At 40.0% G+C, this 18189-nt stretch overlaps 1 protein-coding gene across 2 annotated transcripts in view; it reads right to left on the reverse strand.

Annotated features, from left to right (window-relative positions):
- PARN (poly(A)-specific ribonuclease) overlaps positions 1-18189 on the reverse strand; it is a 160133-nt gene that overhangs the window by 136654 nt on the left and 5290 nt on the right. For both annotated transcript variants that reach the window (XM_089669927.1, XM_089669926.1), the window contains exons 3-7: positions 14329-14408; positions 5840-5907; positions 5682-5763; positions 4095-4155; positions 3845-4010 (exon numbers count right to left, since the gene is read on the reverse strand). In XM_089669927.1, the coding sequence (XP_089526053.1) occupies positions 3845-4010; positions 4095-4155; positions 5682-5763; positions 5840-5907; positions 14329-14408 (457 nt within the window). The remainder of the gene's footprint in view (positions 1-3844; positions 4011-4094; positions 4156-5681; positions 5764-5839; positions 5908-14328; positions 14409-18189) is intronic.

Raw genomic sequence — 18189 nt, forward strand, 5'->3', positions numbered from 1 at the left:
CACAGCATGCCAAAAATTTGTTTTTAAATACATTTCTTATAAGACAACTTTTGAACTACAATCATTTTTTTAACATTGTATAATAAAGCTTTAATTTTTTTTTTTATAATATTTACATGTAGTGTTGGTGTGGTGTCTAAAAAGTCCCATCAGTTTTTCATTTCTTTTCTATATTTTAGTGTCTTTACAATAAGGGACATGGCACCAACAAAATCCAGTTGCAAGGTGAGAAACCTCTAAATATATGGGTCTCCTGCCCTCTTATTTTCCCTAGTAATTTCCTATATTAGGTCTGGTGGCACAATCCAGATAGGTACTGTTAGGACAAACACAGTCCCCTCCCCCCCACCTTACGAGACCATTTTTCTCAATAAATATATTTCTAAAGGTGCTATTGACATGGAATTTTTACATGTACGTAACAACCCATGCAATCAATACATACAAAGAAACCAAAACAAATAAGTTCAGAAATTAAGTTGTGTAATAAGATGGAACAAAAAACAGGAAAAAGAGCATTGAACACACCAACTGAGATTTAATACTTCGCACAAAATCCTTTGTTGGCTGTGACCACTTCAAAATGTCTCCTGTATGGAGAAACTAGTTGCATGCATTGCTCATTCTTCCACAGTCTTCAAATCTTAAAGGTTCCGTGGGCCTCTTCTATGAATTCTGATCTTTAGGCTGGCCATACATTATACAATTATCTGCAGATTTTTGGTTTAGATTTACCAAAAACCATATAATAGGAGGACAAACCTAAACAACACTTTCAGTTGTATCCAATTAGGCAGGCCCTTGCACTACATAGTTGAAGGTAAATCTAAAGGAAATTAGGCAGAAAATCTGCAGATAATTGTATAATGTATGGCCAGCCTTAGTTCTTTCCATAGATTTTTCTGCTGGATTTAAGTCAGGTGATTGGCTGGGTCAGTCTAGAAGCTTTATTTTCTTTTAAACCGATTGAGTTTCCTTGGCTTTGTGTTTGGGATCATTTTCTTGCTGAAATGTCCACCTGTTTCCCAGGTTTGCCTAAATGTTGTGCAGCAAACTTTAACCACTTGCCTACCGGGCATTTATACCCCCTTCCTGCCCAGGCCAATTTTAAGCTTTCAGCGCTGTCGCACTTTGAATGACAATTGCACGGTCATGCAACATTGAACCCATATGAAATTTTTATATTTTTTATTTTTTCCACACAAAGCTTTTTGGTGGTATTTAATCACCGCTGGGCGTTTTATTTTTTGCGCAATGGAAAAAAACAAAAAAAAAAACAAAAAGAAAAAAACAAAAACTGACTGGTGGCACTACTGAGCACAGGTGACACTGATCAGGTTCTGACAATTGGCGGTTATCGGCAGTACTTTCCTCACACTGACAGCGTGAGGAAAGTGCAGCCGATAACAGCAAACTGTATTTACCCAGTGATCTGCTGTGTCAATGGACACAGCTGATCACGTGGTAAAAGGCCACTTTGATTGGCCATTTTCCACAGCATGTGATCAGCTGTGTCCGTAGGGAGGGCGCGTTCTGGGAAGACGTCATATGACGTCCTCCCAGAACTGGACAACGGCTGTAGCCATCATTTGGCTATAGCGCGGTTGGCAAGTGGTTAAATGAGCAACAAAATGCTTTTTCTTCAGCAATGAAGTCCTGTGTGGCGAGCGTGCATACAGGCCAAGGTGCTTGAATGCATTACTTACTGTTTTCTTTGGAACCATTGTACCTGCTAATTCCAGGTCTTTCTGAAGCTCTCCACAAGTGGTACTTGGCTCTTTGACAACTTTTGAAAAAATTATTTTCACTCCTGTCACAAATCTTGTGAGGATCACCTGGATGTGGCTGGTTTATGGTAAAATTATATTCTTTCCACTTCCAGATTATGGCTCCAACAGTGCTCACTGGAACATTCAGAAGTTTAGAAATCCTTCTGTAACCAATGCCATCAGTATGTTTTGCAACAATTAGGTTGCAAAGGTCTTGAGGGCTCTCTGCTTTTACCCATCATAAGGTGTTTCTTGTGTGACACCTTTTTAATGAGACACCTTTCTATAGGCCATCATTTGAGACTGAAACAGTTGATCTTAACCACTTGCCAACCGCGCTACAGCCGAATGATGGATACAGCACAGTTGTCCAGTTCTGGGAGGATGTCATGACATCCTCCTGGAACACACCCTCCCATGTGCCCCCAGCGATCTCTGTGAGGTAAAAGGCCAATCACAGCAGCCTTTTGCCACATGATCAGCTGTGTCCAATGACACAGCAAATCACTGAGTAAGCACAGTTGTCAGTTATCGGCTGCACTTCTCACGCTGTCACAGTGTGAAGAAAGTACTGCCGATAACAGACAGCTGTCACAGAGCAGATCACCACTGATAATCAGTGCCCTGCAGTGCCACCCCCCAGTGCCCATCAGTGGAGAAAAATGACCTGTTTGCAAAATTTTATAATAGTGAAGAAAAAAAAAAAAAAAAAAGTATTCAGATTTTTTACTCTTGTTTATAGTGCAAAAAATAAAAAAAATAAAAAAAAACACCCAGTGGCGATTAAACACCTCCAAAAAAAAAAAGCTCAATTTGTGTGAAAAAAATTGATAAAGATTTCATATGGGTACAATGTTGCATGACCACGCAATTGTCATAGTGAGTGCTGAAAGCTGAAAATTGGCCTGGGCACGAAGGGGGTGAAAGTGTTCAGTAGGCAAGTGGTTAGTTAGCACTGACAAGAGGCAAGATTGCTTTCTAATTACTGATAGATTTCAGCTGTTGCCTTGGCTTTCCATGCCTTTTTGCACCTCCCTTCCTTGTGTTCAGTACTTTTCCCCGGTGTTTTTTTTTTTTTGTACACATCATTTCTGAACTTATTTCTATGTATTGCATGGGGTGTTGTCAACATGTGGTAAAAATTTCATGTCAGTAGCACCTTTAGTATATACTGAGAAAAATACTTATTTTACCCGCTGTATGTAGTATTTTTTCTTGCTGGAGTCCTAAATAGAGAATTTAAAAAAGGTAAGCTGTATTTTTTTTTTTTTCCACAGTTCTGCTAAATGAATGGGGACATGTAACAAATATAGGTGTTATCCCCAAATTGGCCACAAAGTGAAAATACACTTTAAAAAGGAGAGGTTCACCACCTTTTAGAAAAAATAATGCCCATTTTTTGCAGGAAGAAAAAACAAAACCACACACATTTATTTTGTTTTAGGAGCCTGTAAAGCATTGCACCACCGATCAGAAGATCGCTGGTGCCATGCAGGTCTCCTGCAGACTATCAGTGTAAACAATGTAAAAAATGAATGAACTACAACAACGCTCAACAGAGCCCTGGCAGCTCATTGAGAATTACAAGCCGGCAGCCACAAAGGCTGTAGTTACTTGTAGTTCATTGATTCACAGGGATCTGAGAATCAATGATGGCCATGTAGGCGGAGCCCCGCACAGTGGCACTTTCTTTAAATTGTGGCAGGAAGTACGGGGAGAAGATCCCCGTCTTGCTGCCACAAGGTGGGGGGAAAAAAAAACAAGAGAGGGGTCCGAGGCTGAACATATTACATCCCAAATATGGATGTAACATGCTCAGAAAGGTGAACTTATTCTTTAAGCCAACATGGCTAGTATACCCATATAGACTACTTAAAATGCACCTGTTTGCTCCTAGACCGGAAAAAAAAAAAAAAAAAAAAAAAAAAATATATATGAATAAAACTTTGGGTGAGCAATGCATTAGCTGAGCAGCAATGTTACTAGTTAGCCAAGTTTTCTTCAGTACTAAAAAGATCTTAGACCATTAAGTCTTGTATTGACAAGTACTAATATTAGTCAAATTATGAACTTACACTGTTTTATCAACAAAACCTTTCTGCTCATCAGGAATGGAGACTGGAGTCTTGGGTGCATTGGGAGATATGTATGATGCAACACTTGCACCATTTGCTTGCGAGCGTTTCTCCTCATACTGTTCTCTGAGTTGACGTTCCTCCTCCTGATTTAAATATGGAATTCCTACAAAGATGAACAGTCATTATCTGCCAGTGCACAGCATGGCTTTAAAACATTAAAGGCAAACACCACAAAATGGTAACTTACCGTTACGAAACACTTTATTAAAATCAAAACCCTGGTTGGCTAGAAAGTCTATACTTGAGCTCTAAAATGTAAAAGAAAAATGAGGTATAAGTTATCAAAAAGACAGTTATTACATTTTTATTATACACACTCCATTTAAAAAAATATATATATGTACACTAGCAAAATGTAAAGGGACAAAAACAAAAAACCCACTATACAAGAAGTTGTGAAGAGAGCTGAGAAATGCCTGCCATTTCCAGGATTTGAGGAACTTCCATTCACCAGGCCTGACTGAACATTGTCCCACAAGGGAACAGAGCAGGTCATTAACCCCTGTGCAAGCTTTGATAGAGTGGCATGGAGCTTATGTAGGGTGCAGTTGGAGTGGTGGAGCACTATCAAATAAGAGAACCTCTCGAATGGCAGATTTGCTTTAATTTCTATTTCTGCACTTCCAAGTGCTAAGCTGTGCTAAAGACAAAAAAGAAAAAGAAAAAAAAAAAAAAAAAAAAAAAAAGACTGGCTCCTTGTTGAGCTAGAGCTTGCCTACACCCCCCCCCCCCCATCCCCAACACACATTCATACTGTCCAGTGAGGCAGCCCAACAAAGACAGGCAAGAAGGAATGTGGGGTGAAAACAGGAGCGAATAGCTCTTCTGGGCATATTGGAATTATACCCATCCAGAATGGCCTGGCATTCAGGAATGCAAGAAATACAAGCTGCTGTAGACATGTGAAGGGGTCAGTTGGCACTCGTGTGTAATAGATATAGCTCTAAACAGACCTATCCATAGAAAAGTATGGCACAAGTTCACTTTCATATGTAAACATGTACACATTTCTAGAACTCAACATGTTAAAAAAAATAGCATATTAGGCTACATTAAATCACTGGTTTTGTTAACAGCCATGACTGGCTACCAAGCGCCAGCACCAGTTTGCCAGCAGCCGCAGATAACCACTCACAGATGCCAAGAACAGTAGCAGAAATCAGCAGATTCTGCTGCTGCCAGTCGCACTGGGACAAAAACACCACTGCAATGTAATAAAGGAATGTACTGCTACTACCCCACAGGCAATCCAAATCAGTTCTGTAGACAGTGCTCTGGCAAAACTGTTGCAGAAAATAAAAAGAACAGTCCAAAAAGGAATGCACAATGGCATATCAGTGATATTAGGAGCTTATTGATGTAGAGTAATACAGCCACAAACTGGTCAACATGCTTCGCCCATCCCGGTCTTATTCTTGATTTATGATTAAGGCCAGGATGGCTGAAACATGTCAAAATTCTGTGGTTGCATTACTCTGCATCCATAAACTCATCATGCCACTGATAACATTGTGCGGCTTTCCTTTTGGACTGACCGATGCATTCTCAGTCAACCAGCTCTCAGAAAATTCTTGATTTATTCACAATCAATCTCTTGCGCTTGGCAGTTCATGATTTTCCAACAGCTAAAGCAAAGGCAGGGTTTTGTAAAGGCAAAAAAAACACAAAAAAAGCTTAAACAGTGAAAAATGATATATGAGAAAGGAAGAAAGTGTTTGAAAATTAAGAAAATAGCATGCAGTCAGTAGATCAGTAGAAGAGGAAACATCTCTACCTGACAAACAAACTTCTTGTCTGGAGAATTTCTGTTGAATGGCTTCGGGAAAATGTAAAAATTAAATGATTTGGTAATATATCTGAAATAATAAAGAAAATTGTTAAATACCAGCATATATGACAACAGGATAAAAGGCAAAGTAAATAATAACTTACTTTGATTCCGCATTCACATATTTAAAAGTGCATAGACCAAACTGAAACAGCAGGAAGTCCATAGAGTGCTGCAAGAAAAAGAAAAAAAAAATAAATTGTTTAAGTTAACAAAACCATTGCGAGTAGGTCTTTCTTGGTAACTTCCAGTAATATTTTAGAACATGTACATGGAAAACGATTTCCCTCCATTTTTTTTTTAATAAAAAAATATTTAAACCAATAATGCACATGCACAACGCATAGAGTAGAAATGAAACAGTCGTAGAAGACTACAAAAAAAAAAAAAAAGGCTGAAGGCCAAATGCCAACATGTTGCTGGAAAAGGTAATGCAATCATGTCTGATGACGTTATTAACATTTCCAAGACAGCTATTCTCCAGGATTTTTAAAAGAACCAGCTAGAGATGAGCGAATTTCTCAAAAATTCGATTCGGCTGATTCGGCGAATTCCAGTGTGAAATTCGATTCGATGCGAATTTCTTCGCTACGAAGATGACTTATAAAAAGGGTTTCTAGGCTTCAGAGAGCCTTTAAATTAGTGCAGAACACTGTACCTTTAATTTAAATGCCCTTGGAGATGAGGAAAGAGAAGGAGAAGGAGAAGGATGAGAAGAAGGAGAAGGATGAGAAGAAGGAGAAGGAGAAGGATGAGAAGAAGGAGAAGGAGAAGGATGAGAAGAAGGAGAAGGATGAGGAGAAGGAGAAGGATGAGGAGAAGGAGAAGGATGAGGAGAAGGAGAAGGATGAGAAGAAGGAGAAGGATGAGAAGAAGGAGAAGGATGAGAAGAAGGAGAAGGATGAGAAGAAGGAGAAGGAGAAGGATGAGAAGAAGGAGAAGGAGAAGGATGAGAAGAAGGAGAAGGAGAAGGATGAGAAGAAGGAGAAGGATGAGGAGAAGGAGAAGGATGAGAAGAAGGAGAAGGATGAGAAGAAGGAGAAGGATGAGAAGAAGGAGAAGGATGAGAAGAAGGAGAAGGATGAGAAGAAGGAGAAGGATGAGAAGAAGGAGAAGGATGAGAAGAAGGAGAAGGATGAGAAGAAGGAGAAGGAGAAGGATGAGAAGAAGGAGAAGGATGAGAAGAAGGAGAAGGATGAGAAGGAGAAGGAGAAGGATGAGAAGATGGAGAAGGATGAGAAGGAGAAGGATGAGAAGGAGAAGGATGAGAAGGAGAAGGATGAGAAGATGGAGAAGGAGAAGGATGAGAAGAAGGAGAAGGATGAGAAGAAGGAGAAGGAGAAGGATGAGAAGAAGGAGAAGGAGAAGGATGAGAAGAAGGAGAAGCATGAGAAGGATGAGAAGAAGGAGAAGCATGAGAAGGATGAGAAGAAGGAGAAGCATGAGAAGGATGAGAAGAAGGAGAAGGAGAAGGATGAGAAGAAGGAGAAGGAGAAGGATGAGAAGAAGGAGAAGGATGAGAAGGAGAAGCATGAGAAGAAGGAGAAGGAGAAGCATGAGAAGAAGGAGAAGGAGAAGGATGAGAAGAAGGAGAAGGAGAAGGATGAGAAGAAGGAGAAGGAGAAGGATGAGAAGAAGGAGAAGGATGAGAAGAAGGAGAAGGATGAGAAGAAGGAGAAGGATGAGAAGAAGGAGAAGGATGAGAAGAAGGAGAAGGATGAGAAGAAGGAGAAGGATGAGAAGAAGGAGAAGGATGAGAAGAAGGAGAAGGATGAGAAGAAGGAGAAGGATGAGAAGAAGGAGAAGGATGAGAAGAAGGAGAAGGATGAGAAGAAGGAGAAGGATGAGAAGAAGGAGAAGGATGAGAAGAAGGAGAAGGATGAGAAGAAGGAGAAGGATGAGAAGAAGAAGGATGAGAAGAAGAAGGATGAGAAGAAGAAGGATGAGAAGAAGAAGGATGAGAAGAAGAAGGATGAGAATAAGGACAGTTCTGTGACAGTTTCTGTCTATTTCTGACAGTTCTGGGACATTCACTCCATACAGCTGTTTCAACCGCTGTATGGAGGGAATGTCATGGAACTGTCAGAAATAGACTATTAATGACAGTTCTGGGACTGTCCTTCCATACAGCGGTTTAAACATTGTATGTATTTGTTTCCATAAATGGATCCATTTATGGAAACAAATACATACAATGTTTCAACCGCTGTATGGAAGGACAGTCCCAGAACTGTCAGAAATAGTCTATTTCTGACAGTTCTGGGACATTCACTCCATACAGCTGTTTCAACCGCTGTATGGAGGGAATGTCATAGAACTGTCAGAAATAGACTATTTATGACAGTTCTGGGACATTCACTCCATACAGCGGTTGAAACATTGTATCTATTTTTTTCCATAAATGACATTCTGCAGATACACTTAGAGGAGCGCTGCAGATACACTTTTTGCCGGCTTGGAATTATTCTTATTTTCATCCTACTTCTTCTTTTTCTTCTTATGAGGATGAGGATGAAGAAGAAGAAGTAGGATGAAAATAAGATTAATTCCAAGCCGGCAAAAAGTGTATCTGCAGCGCTCCTCTAAGTGTATTTGCAGAATGTCATTTATGGAAAAAAATAGATACAATGTTTCAACCGCTGTATGGAAGGACAGTCCCAGAACTGTCATAAATAGTCTATTTCTGACAGTTCCATGACATTCCCTCCATACAGCGGTTTCCGGCAAAAAGTGTATGTGCAGAGTTCCTCTATTCTGCAGATACACTTAGAGGAGCTCTGCAGATACACTTAGAGGAGCTCTGCACATACACTTTTTGCCGGCTTGGAATTATTCTTATTTTCATCCTACTTCTTCTTCTTCTTCTTCTTCTTCATCCTCATCCTCTTCTTCTTCTTCTGAGGATGAGGATGAAGAAGAAGAAGAAGAAGAAGTAGGATGAAAATAAGATTAATTCCAAGCCGGCAAAAAGTGTATGTGCAGAGCTCCTCTAAGTGTATCTGCAGAATAGAGGAACTCTGCACATACACTTTTTGCCGGCTTGGAATTATTCTTATTTTCATCCTACTGCTTCTTCTTCTTCATCCTCATCCTCATCCTCAGAAGAAGAGGATGAGGATGAGGATGAAGAAGAAGAAGAAGAAGAAGAAGAAGTAGGATGAAAAGAAGAATAATTCCAAGCCGGCAAAAAGTGTATGTGCAGAGTTCCTCTATTTCTGACAGTTCTCTCACAGCTTCTTCACATGTACAGCGGTTGAAACATCTGTATCCTAAATGGAAACTAATAGATACAAATTGTATCTATTAGTTTCCATTTAGGATACAGATGTTTCAACCGCTGTACATGTGAAGAAGCTGTGAGAGAACTGTCAGAAATAGAGGAACTCTGCACATACACTTTTTGCCGGCTTGGAATTATTCTTCTTTTCATCCTACTTCTTCTTCTTCATCCTCATCCTCATCCTCTTCTTCTGAGGATGAAGATGAAGAAGAAGAAGAAGTAGGATGAAAAGAAGAATAATTCCAAGCCGGCAAAAAGTGTATGTGCAGAGTTCCTCTATTTCTGACAGTTCTCTCACAGCTTCTTCACATGAACAGTGGTTGAAACATCTGTATCCTAAATGTAAACTAATAGATACAATGTTTCAACCGCTAAACATGTGTTCCTTCTGTCAGAGAACTGTCAGAAATAGCGGAGCTCACTGCAGGGACACTTTTGCCGGCTGATCGGGAAATGTTCGATTCGCGCACCCGAAGTAGGCAAAATTTCGGTTTCGCCGCGAATCGAATATTTCCTGAAATTCGACTCGAATTCCGGTTCGCCTGGTTCGATTCGCTCATCTCTAGAACCAGCTCAGAAACATACTTTCTCAAGAGCCGAGTGTGATGGATGCCCTGGCTTATCTGTCTCATAATGCAGCTACAGTTCATGCACACCAGACTTTAGCAGGCATTTTATATAGCTAGTGTAGTTACCTGGAGTATTCGGGACTAGGTTAAGGTATTAAATTATTGCTAACAATCACTTACACATTTGTTTTACTGGGTATGCTAAACTACTTTTTCACAAGTGTGATCTGACATGAATCTTGAGACTGAAATTTATAACTCAAACTACCACACAAAAACCGTTCTTGCAATCACGGCAAAGCGTGTCGCCCATAAGAAACTTCGCTTCTTTTGGGTGATGTGGTTTGCCACGATTTATCGTGCGACAATCGCAGCAGAACCACACCACATTTTTAGGTGCCATTGAAAAGAAATGGCACCTGAACACGATGTTGTGAGATTTGTTCTTTTGGCAAAGGGTTTTGAAATCGAGAGCAGAACTGTAGCAATTCAAAGTGCCATAGTGGGAATTGGGCCTCAAAGATAGAAGCTCAATCCTTTCTAGGAAATGGATTGTGTTCTCAAAGTTATCAACCAGATCACTCTGAAAGAATTTAAATGGTTAAATATGAAAATCAAACATTTTTTTATTCCGGATATGTGCCTGCTGCACCATGTACTTGAATGAAAAAAGTATCCTGTTCTCTTTGTGTTACTTCCTAAGCATTCCATCCCTGCTCCTCTGATTACAGTGGAGCTAGCTAAAATTTACCTAGCAGCCTACTCTACAATAAAGAGGGTGCTACATCAATGTGTTAAAGAAAATGTGAACCCAATATTCCATATTCTGGATACCTGCTTGCTGTACCATGTATTGTAGCCTGTTCTCTTTGTATTGCTTCATTTGTGTGAAAACCCTGGTGTTCCTGCCAGTCCCTCTGCTTTCCTATTAAAAAGTGACCACACTAGGCAAAGCACAGTGTCCAGCTCTTTAGCTGTGCCGGGAACTCGTGTGCTCCCCTCCAATGATTAGACTTGTCCTGACATGTTCCCCCCCGCACAGCCATTTACTGGGAAGATTGGTGTGCTGCTGATTTTCCTCCCCCAGCCGTCTATGCAGCTACGTACAGAAGGTATGCAATCACAAAAAAAAAAAAAAAAAGTATATATAATTTTTTTATACATATAGACAAACATTTTGCTTTCCATTTTTATTTTAAACAGAGTGGGTTGTTTTATAATCACTTTAACCACCTGTCTACCTGCATCATTTATGACAAGCGGCAGGTAGACAGGGATTTTAAATACACTCTAAGCTGCTTTAACAGCTGGGAGTGCATTTAAATTTGTAAAGCAGGCAATGGGCTTCAATGTGGAAGTGATCTGGGTAGCTATAAAACCTTCCAATCACTTCTACAGCCTGTCCAAGGTACCGCAAGGGCCATGTATCCCAGGCTTTGCTGTACCATCTGCAGACCACACACCGGCATGGGGGGCAGCAAAGGTTGGAATGGAGAAAGACCAGCAGATGTCCATTTGTGATTCCTCCCTCTGGCAAATGAACCTAAAAAAATAGCATGGCGAGCATCAACAGGTGAAACAGAGACCACGAAATGTCCATCAGAAAATCTCCCATCTGGCAAATGAACATGAAAGCGAAGGGTATTGTATCAATGCCACGTTTCACTGCCAATTTCCCGGTCTGCTGTGGTTGGGAAAGAAGCTAACAGAGCACAAATTATTAGCTTCAGTGGAAGGCAGGTGAGGCGTCAGGGGTCTCAGACATCTGATATCACAGTAAAGAGAACTTGTCACAGCAAAATGCTATCACATGGGGGCTATTGGGCTCTATTACAGCAATGCATTAAAGGATAAGTACACCTTTTTGGGCAGAATTTCACTTTTCATAATAGAAGCAGTTTCCAATGACATTTCCAGCCCAGCTATCCCAACGTGCTCATATCTCACCTCATCCACTGGACATTAAATTTGTCAGTTTGTGAGATTTTGAATGGATTTTCAGACTATTTGCTGTTGTCTCTCCGCATTCACTTCCTGTAGGCCACTTCCCAGAAGCCTTTACTTCCTTGTTGCATCACAGAAGAGGGTGTGTTCACCCCTCTAGACCACACCTCCCTAATTACAATACTACCTTCCTTCCATAAGCTATGTAATACAAGGGCCTGTCTGATTTGATACAAATGGATTGTTCAGGAGCGTAATCCTGTTCCATAGTTTTGGTAAATCTAAAGGAAATTGTACAGATTGCATAGTGTATGGCCATCTTTATACAAGTACAGAGAGAGTGGATGGAGATACTTAGTTGTCAGGGTCCGTTAACATCAGTGAAGACTCACATTCCCCCATGAGTTTGTTTTGCAGCATTTTTCACTCATCCTGCATAGGGCAGCCCATTCACTTGAACTGGATGCCACACATGCAATTATCGCCCCAAAAGAGCTCCAGAACATTTTTTGGAGCGGATCACGGTGCCTTTAACATGTAATGACAACACAAAAACTAAGCACATATGCAGCTTGTTTCTGAAGCACATGGAAAAGAGCATTTTTTGGTGCAGATTGCCATGCATTCGGAAACACAGATATGAATAGTCTCATTCTGTGTAAAACACACCAATTTCACTTTCAGGCCCCATTCACACCTAGAGTAGAGGCAGCACGTTTTTTGGCTAGTTTTTCCAAGTACACACATAGGACAGCCCATTGATTTCAATAGGCTGCCCTACACGTGGCAAAGGCTCATGGGACATTTTGGCGTGATGCGTATTGCACATTTTTTACTGTGAGTTTTGCTGTATTTGTCACTAGTTTTTTCATGTGGCAAAACGTGTACTTCTGTCTGTGTTTGGTGTGCAGTTAACAATTACACTAAAAACAACCAAGTAATTTTAGGTGTGTAAAAGTGGCCATACACTATACAATCTGAATGTACAATCTTTATATGATCTAACAAAACTATATAATAAGAGGACACAGCATCTATTCAATCACTCAGCCTGAGCCTGTCTGAAGAGACACTGGAAATTCAGGCAAATGCACATGGGGAGAGATTCCAGGGATGCTGTGAAAAACAGTTGATGGGTGAAGGGTGTGTACTAATGAGGTCAGTGCAGGATGTGTGTGCTAATGAGATCAGCTGATTATCTGCTTCCAGGGACCTACTGGCTCCTCTATCTACATTCCAGTTATTGAAAAAACCTTTCAAGAAATTTATCAAAGGCTAAAAAGGTAAGACCTTGCTCTCCAGATCAAAAAGCTTTATTATTTTTGCAACTGAGGTACATTAATGGTATATTGGTGCATAGGGCTGGAACACACACACACACACACACACACACACACACACACAATCTTCGCCTTTAAAATCATTGCATTTGTGTGCACCAAAACTAATTTTAGTGTATTTTTTTTGTTACAAAAAAGATTTGCTTTTAATAAACATGGGCACAATCATATGACAAATTGCAACTAACCAGTTCATTCTCATGAATCTTTGCTTTAAGAAAATTTATACTGTTAGGGCGGGTTTAACTAACCTTGAGGCCTAAAATGTGCATTTTAACATGTGTGCAAAAAAAGATATGACTCTGACAGACAAGTCTGGATGTGTGGGCATGGTGAGTGATTTTGGTACCTCTTTTCAAATTGAAAGCCTTTTTTTCCCATGGTGAACAATTTTCATTTTTGCCAACCTGAAGTCTGGAGTTGGGGAAGGGGGGGCTTATTTGCTGTCCGTTTAATTGGAGAGGAGACCAATTCTTTTCCTCCTTCATTAAAGTGAAACTTTACTCATAACCATTGATAAAAAATAATGTTCTTTAGTAAGGAACACACATTCCACATTAAGAACTCTGCCAAAATTAGTGTGTGCTGTAAATTGCCTTCAGCCATGTTACTCTTTCTTGGTGCAGGCTACCATTATATTCAAGCCCAAAGTGCGGAGCAGCAGTTAAAGTAGAACTAAGGAACCAAATCCTCCTATCATTTTCAGCCAAGGAAGCGGTTATCGGATCTGCAACTGCCATGGTGCTGCACATATGATCAACTATAACACCAGTCATTTGATGGTTTGACAGTTTGGCTGAGAACACAACAAGCAAATGTGACAGTTACATTCCTGGCATGCTGGGAATGTAACTTTTTTGAAACGGTTACATCGGTTTAGTTCCACTTTTATCCTTAGACTGTCAACAGAGCATCCTCTACAAATTCGGTACAATGACTAAAAATGGAAAGCAACCGAGCAAGTGCAGAGAAGTGCGAGATCGCATATGAATGGATTATGAACAGTATAGAAACTTTAATGTTTTACATAGCTATAACCTGCAAAAGGGGCCAGCCTGAAGTGATCTACTGGGACTTAATTTGCTGACTGACGTTCCACTTTAAAAATATCACATTTCTTATAAATCACCCTTGTTCTGAAGTGTTTAGCAACAAAACTACAAGCCTATGCTTGTAGCCCATTTACCCAGAGTGTGCCTAGTGCTCAATTTTCATTACAGTAACTAAAGTTGTCCTAAACATGTGATGTAGAACTGGATAAGAATGGTACAAAAGCAATACACTTCCAGTTGCCACTACTTAAATATTTTCATGCTTAAACTTTCCAACTGCAAAAGTAGGGCAGCCAAATGGGAACAAATACTGGTTTGATGTTCAAAGCATAAGAACTGGGACTCTGAAGAGGGTACATGTTAAAGAGACGTGCTACAGGAAATTAACCACATGATCAGACAACTAACCTTCTTCAGTTTCTGGTATCTTTCTTCTGGTGTGTCAAAGCCATTTGTTAAAGTGCTAACAGATGGACCATCACTTATTCCTAAAAAGTGGGAAAAAGGGACCATTAAAAGTTATGGGAAAAAACAAAAAACTAAATTTAGAGACATTATAGCAAAATTTAAGAATTTATAACTTTACAGACGCAGAAGCTGTCTGTATTTTAGCAAACGCAAAGCAATCACCACCAATCCCAAATTTATAGAGCTGGATTGGCTCTATACACCTATTACTGCTGCCCTGAAACTCAACATGGCAATATAAAAAAGATAAAAAGATCAAGAGGCTATATTACAGTTATGGGATCCAGCGCTATTTGCCACTACAGAGTAACTAAATATAATAATTAGCATTACATATTTAGAGATTTAATGATGCTACTTCAGTACTATAATAAACCCAATATAATAGGAGATTAAATCCATCAGAGAAAAGGAAGAGGGGGATTTAAATTCAGACCATTATCCATTAATTTATATATTCGGCAACATACCCTTTGGCTCTATATAAATACTGTATAATAATAATAATAATGTTCATAAGCCCACAACATGGAAAAAAAACTGAGCTATAATACCTGTAATTAAAAAACAGTACTAATTTCTATCTCTTCATTGAGAGCATGTCCAAAGTGTATATCCAATAGGTCTCTTGCTCACAATCTTTTGAAACGTTTGGTGGGGGTTATGTTTTGGGGATCCCCTCAATGACCCAGACCCTGAGGACTTCAGAGTATTGGTGCTCTTGAAGTGACTAGGTACACTGCTTTTTCTATCCCTTCCTCCACGAAACGGCGATGTTCACTGAAAAGCTTCCTCAGGGTCTGGGTTTCTGCCGACGTAAAATAAGCCGCATGGGCACATGAAGCAATAAATGACATTCATGGGAACAATTATAAAATGATTTGATTTCGTAAGTTTTGTTTTTAACCTGCAACTGCTTTTGACCATGTATGACATGTTTACACGGCAAAACATCAGGCTTTTTTACAATGGTACATTCCTTTCAAAGAAAGGAACATAGAATGGGATTTGCACAGTGGTGCAGTCTGTTTCAATTTACTAGGTGCAATTTTTTTTTTACACTAGGAGCTTTCCTATACAGTAAAATCTCGATTTACAAACGCCTTGGTTAACGTAATTTTCAGTTTATGAATGAAAATCCATTGAAAATGGTTACACGGTACGGCTACTCATTCACAAAAAACAAAAAGTGTAGTTTAAAAAAAAAAAAAAAAAAAACCCACACAGGACACGGTCTTTGGCAAGTCTTTTACTAAAAGTATGTCCCCCGCAGTAGATCCAGCGTCAGTCACGATGCCCGCCATCACCGCACCTGCTGACCTTGGGGGAAAAAAAAAAAAACGCTTCTGACAATGGCTTCCAGCCTTCTGCCTGCTCTGGTGGTTTGACAGCTCTTAAATAGGTAAGGGGCGGGGCAACCCAGGGACATGTCGTCACATGGGGCGGGGGTCACTCTGCGGCAGTGACAGCGGGTATGGTGATTGACGTTGGATCTACTGCTGGGACATTCTTATAGTTTTTTCTTTTAATAAAGAACTTGTCAAAGACCGGTGTCCTGTCTTTTTTCACACAACAGAAAAGCACAGTGTATCTAGGCACTTCGGAGAATTTGTCGTGGTGCGCTTTGAAGGCCTAAGGGTCTGGGTCATCAATGGGATCCCCAAAATATACCCCGCTGCCGAATGTTTCAAAAGATTATGTGAACAAGAGACCTATTGGATATACATTTTGGATATGCTGGCTCTGATGGGTCTCAATGAAGAGACAGAAATTAGTACCATTTGATTATAGGTATTACAGCTCAGGCTTTTCCCCATGTATGAACATTGCCTAATTTATGAATTAATGGATAATGGTGTGAATTTAAATCCCTCTTTTTCTCTGATGGATTTAATCTACTATTATATTGGGTTTATTATAGTACTGAAGTAGCATCATTAAATCTCTCTAAATATGTAATTATTATATTAATAGCTACTCTCTGTAGTGGAAAATAGCGCTGGATCTCATAACTGTAATATATCCTCTCGATCCCTTTTTTTTTTTTTTTATAGTGCCATGTAATTTCTCCTTTTTATAGAATTTTTAATTCTTATGTATTTTGACAATGGTATATCAATAGATCTTGTCAGTCTCCTACGTTCCTCTTTACATGTGTATTAAGACCGCCCTTATCCCACCCACATAGGCTTATGCACCAATATAAATGGGAACTGTCATCTTAGCCAATCAGGTTTGACAAAGGAGCTGATTGGTGCTCCGAAATGCGTTACCTTGGCTACGGACCCACCTGCCCTAATGCCACTTCAGATCTTGCAGTCCACGGTGGTTTTGTTGACGTCACTTCCGGTGCCGTGTTTCTCTCCATCCATAGGATCCGGTGCTTTCCGTGGAGCGCAGATGTCCAGCTTGTCTCTCGGCTCCACCTGGCCCTGGACGCCGCTACAAACACACTACCTGCTGAGTGGCTGTGGTCCCCATATTTTCTATGGCTTTTTATTTCTTCACACATGTGAGTGCTATATTTATGGATTATTAAACTACTTTTAATACTCCCCCTTGTGTTCTTTTTTCCACTTCTGCAGAGATGCATTCCAGTCTCCTGGTGGAGCTGCCTATAGGTGCTTCTTATGGACTTTTAGTAATCTTATGGACTTTTTATATGGACTTACCATTGCTCTATTGTTAATGTTCTATATTCAAAAACTGTTCTGTACTGTAGGTTTGCTCCATATACTAATAAAAGTAGAATAAATCACAGCTGCGGTTTCAGATATCCTATGGTATCCAAATAAATAAACCCAAAAACAAACTGTATACTGCACTAATACATATGGTGCATAAATATAGACATATATAACGTGTGTTTAAAATCAACAAAGGGTCCAGTGCTCCAACTCAACAATACATTAATGTGGTTCTAAAGGCTGAAGATTGTTTGCCTTAATGCATTCTCTGCATTATGGTAATAACCCCCCCCCCCCCCACCTCCTCTTTGGGACGACATCAATGTCTGTAGCTCTGCCTGGCATGACATTGAGGTCATCCTTCAGAGGAGCTGGGTGTGAAGCAAAAGGATAGGTGGAGATAGCACTGTTACATGTGTAAGCATTTTTAAAGTGCCAGGACAGGCATGTTAATATGAGTGTACTTTTAAACAAACATTGTCTTTAAAATAAAAAGGATTTTACACTATGAAGCCCCTTCCGTTTTCTCCTGCGATTTATATGGTATGAAATAAAAGGACAGCAATACTAAGGAATATTGCAACAGATGTATGGAGGAAACCCCTTGGAGATGTACAAAGTAAATTCTGACCCACTTTTAGGATAAGGGGTCAAATTATGTGGAGAGTTCTCAGGTGGTTGGAGGTTTTCACGTTTCTGGGATATGGATATTTTGAAGAAAGACATGAGAAAATCACAACGATAGCGTTGTGAAGCTCCTGATGCAATATTGACATTGGCTATAGACTTGATTTTGTCTATTGAGAACTGTGTGTTGTGGAAGCTTGAAACCTGAAAACACTGGATATTTGAGGTCTTGTTCAGCTGGAGCACGGGACACTATATTGTTGATCATTTAGTTACACTGCATTTTATGTAGGTCTACATCTATGCACTATGTATTAGCGCCATATATAGTTTGTTTTTGATTTTGTGTTTATAGACTTTTTTGAAACCTTCTGCCAGCTTAGCTAAGCCTCAGTTTTGAAGCAAGCAAGGAGGAACAGGGACCTCTGTGTCCTGTAACACTCTCCGGGGGAGGGGGGGGGGGGGGGACTGCAACATTACTCCACTG

This window comes from Staurois parvus, unplaced genomic scaffold (assembly GCF_062004578.1).
Source record: "Staurois parvus isolate SC_StPar_1 unplaced genomic scaffold, SC_StPar_1.0 ptg000084l, whole genome shotgun sequence".
Taxonomy (NCBI): Eukaryota; Metazoa; Chordata; class Amphibia; order Anura; family Ranidae; genus Staurois; species Staurois parvus.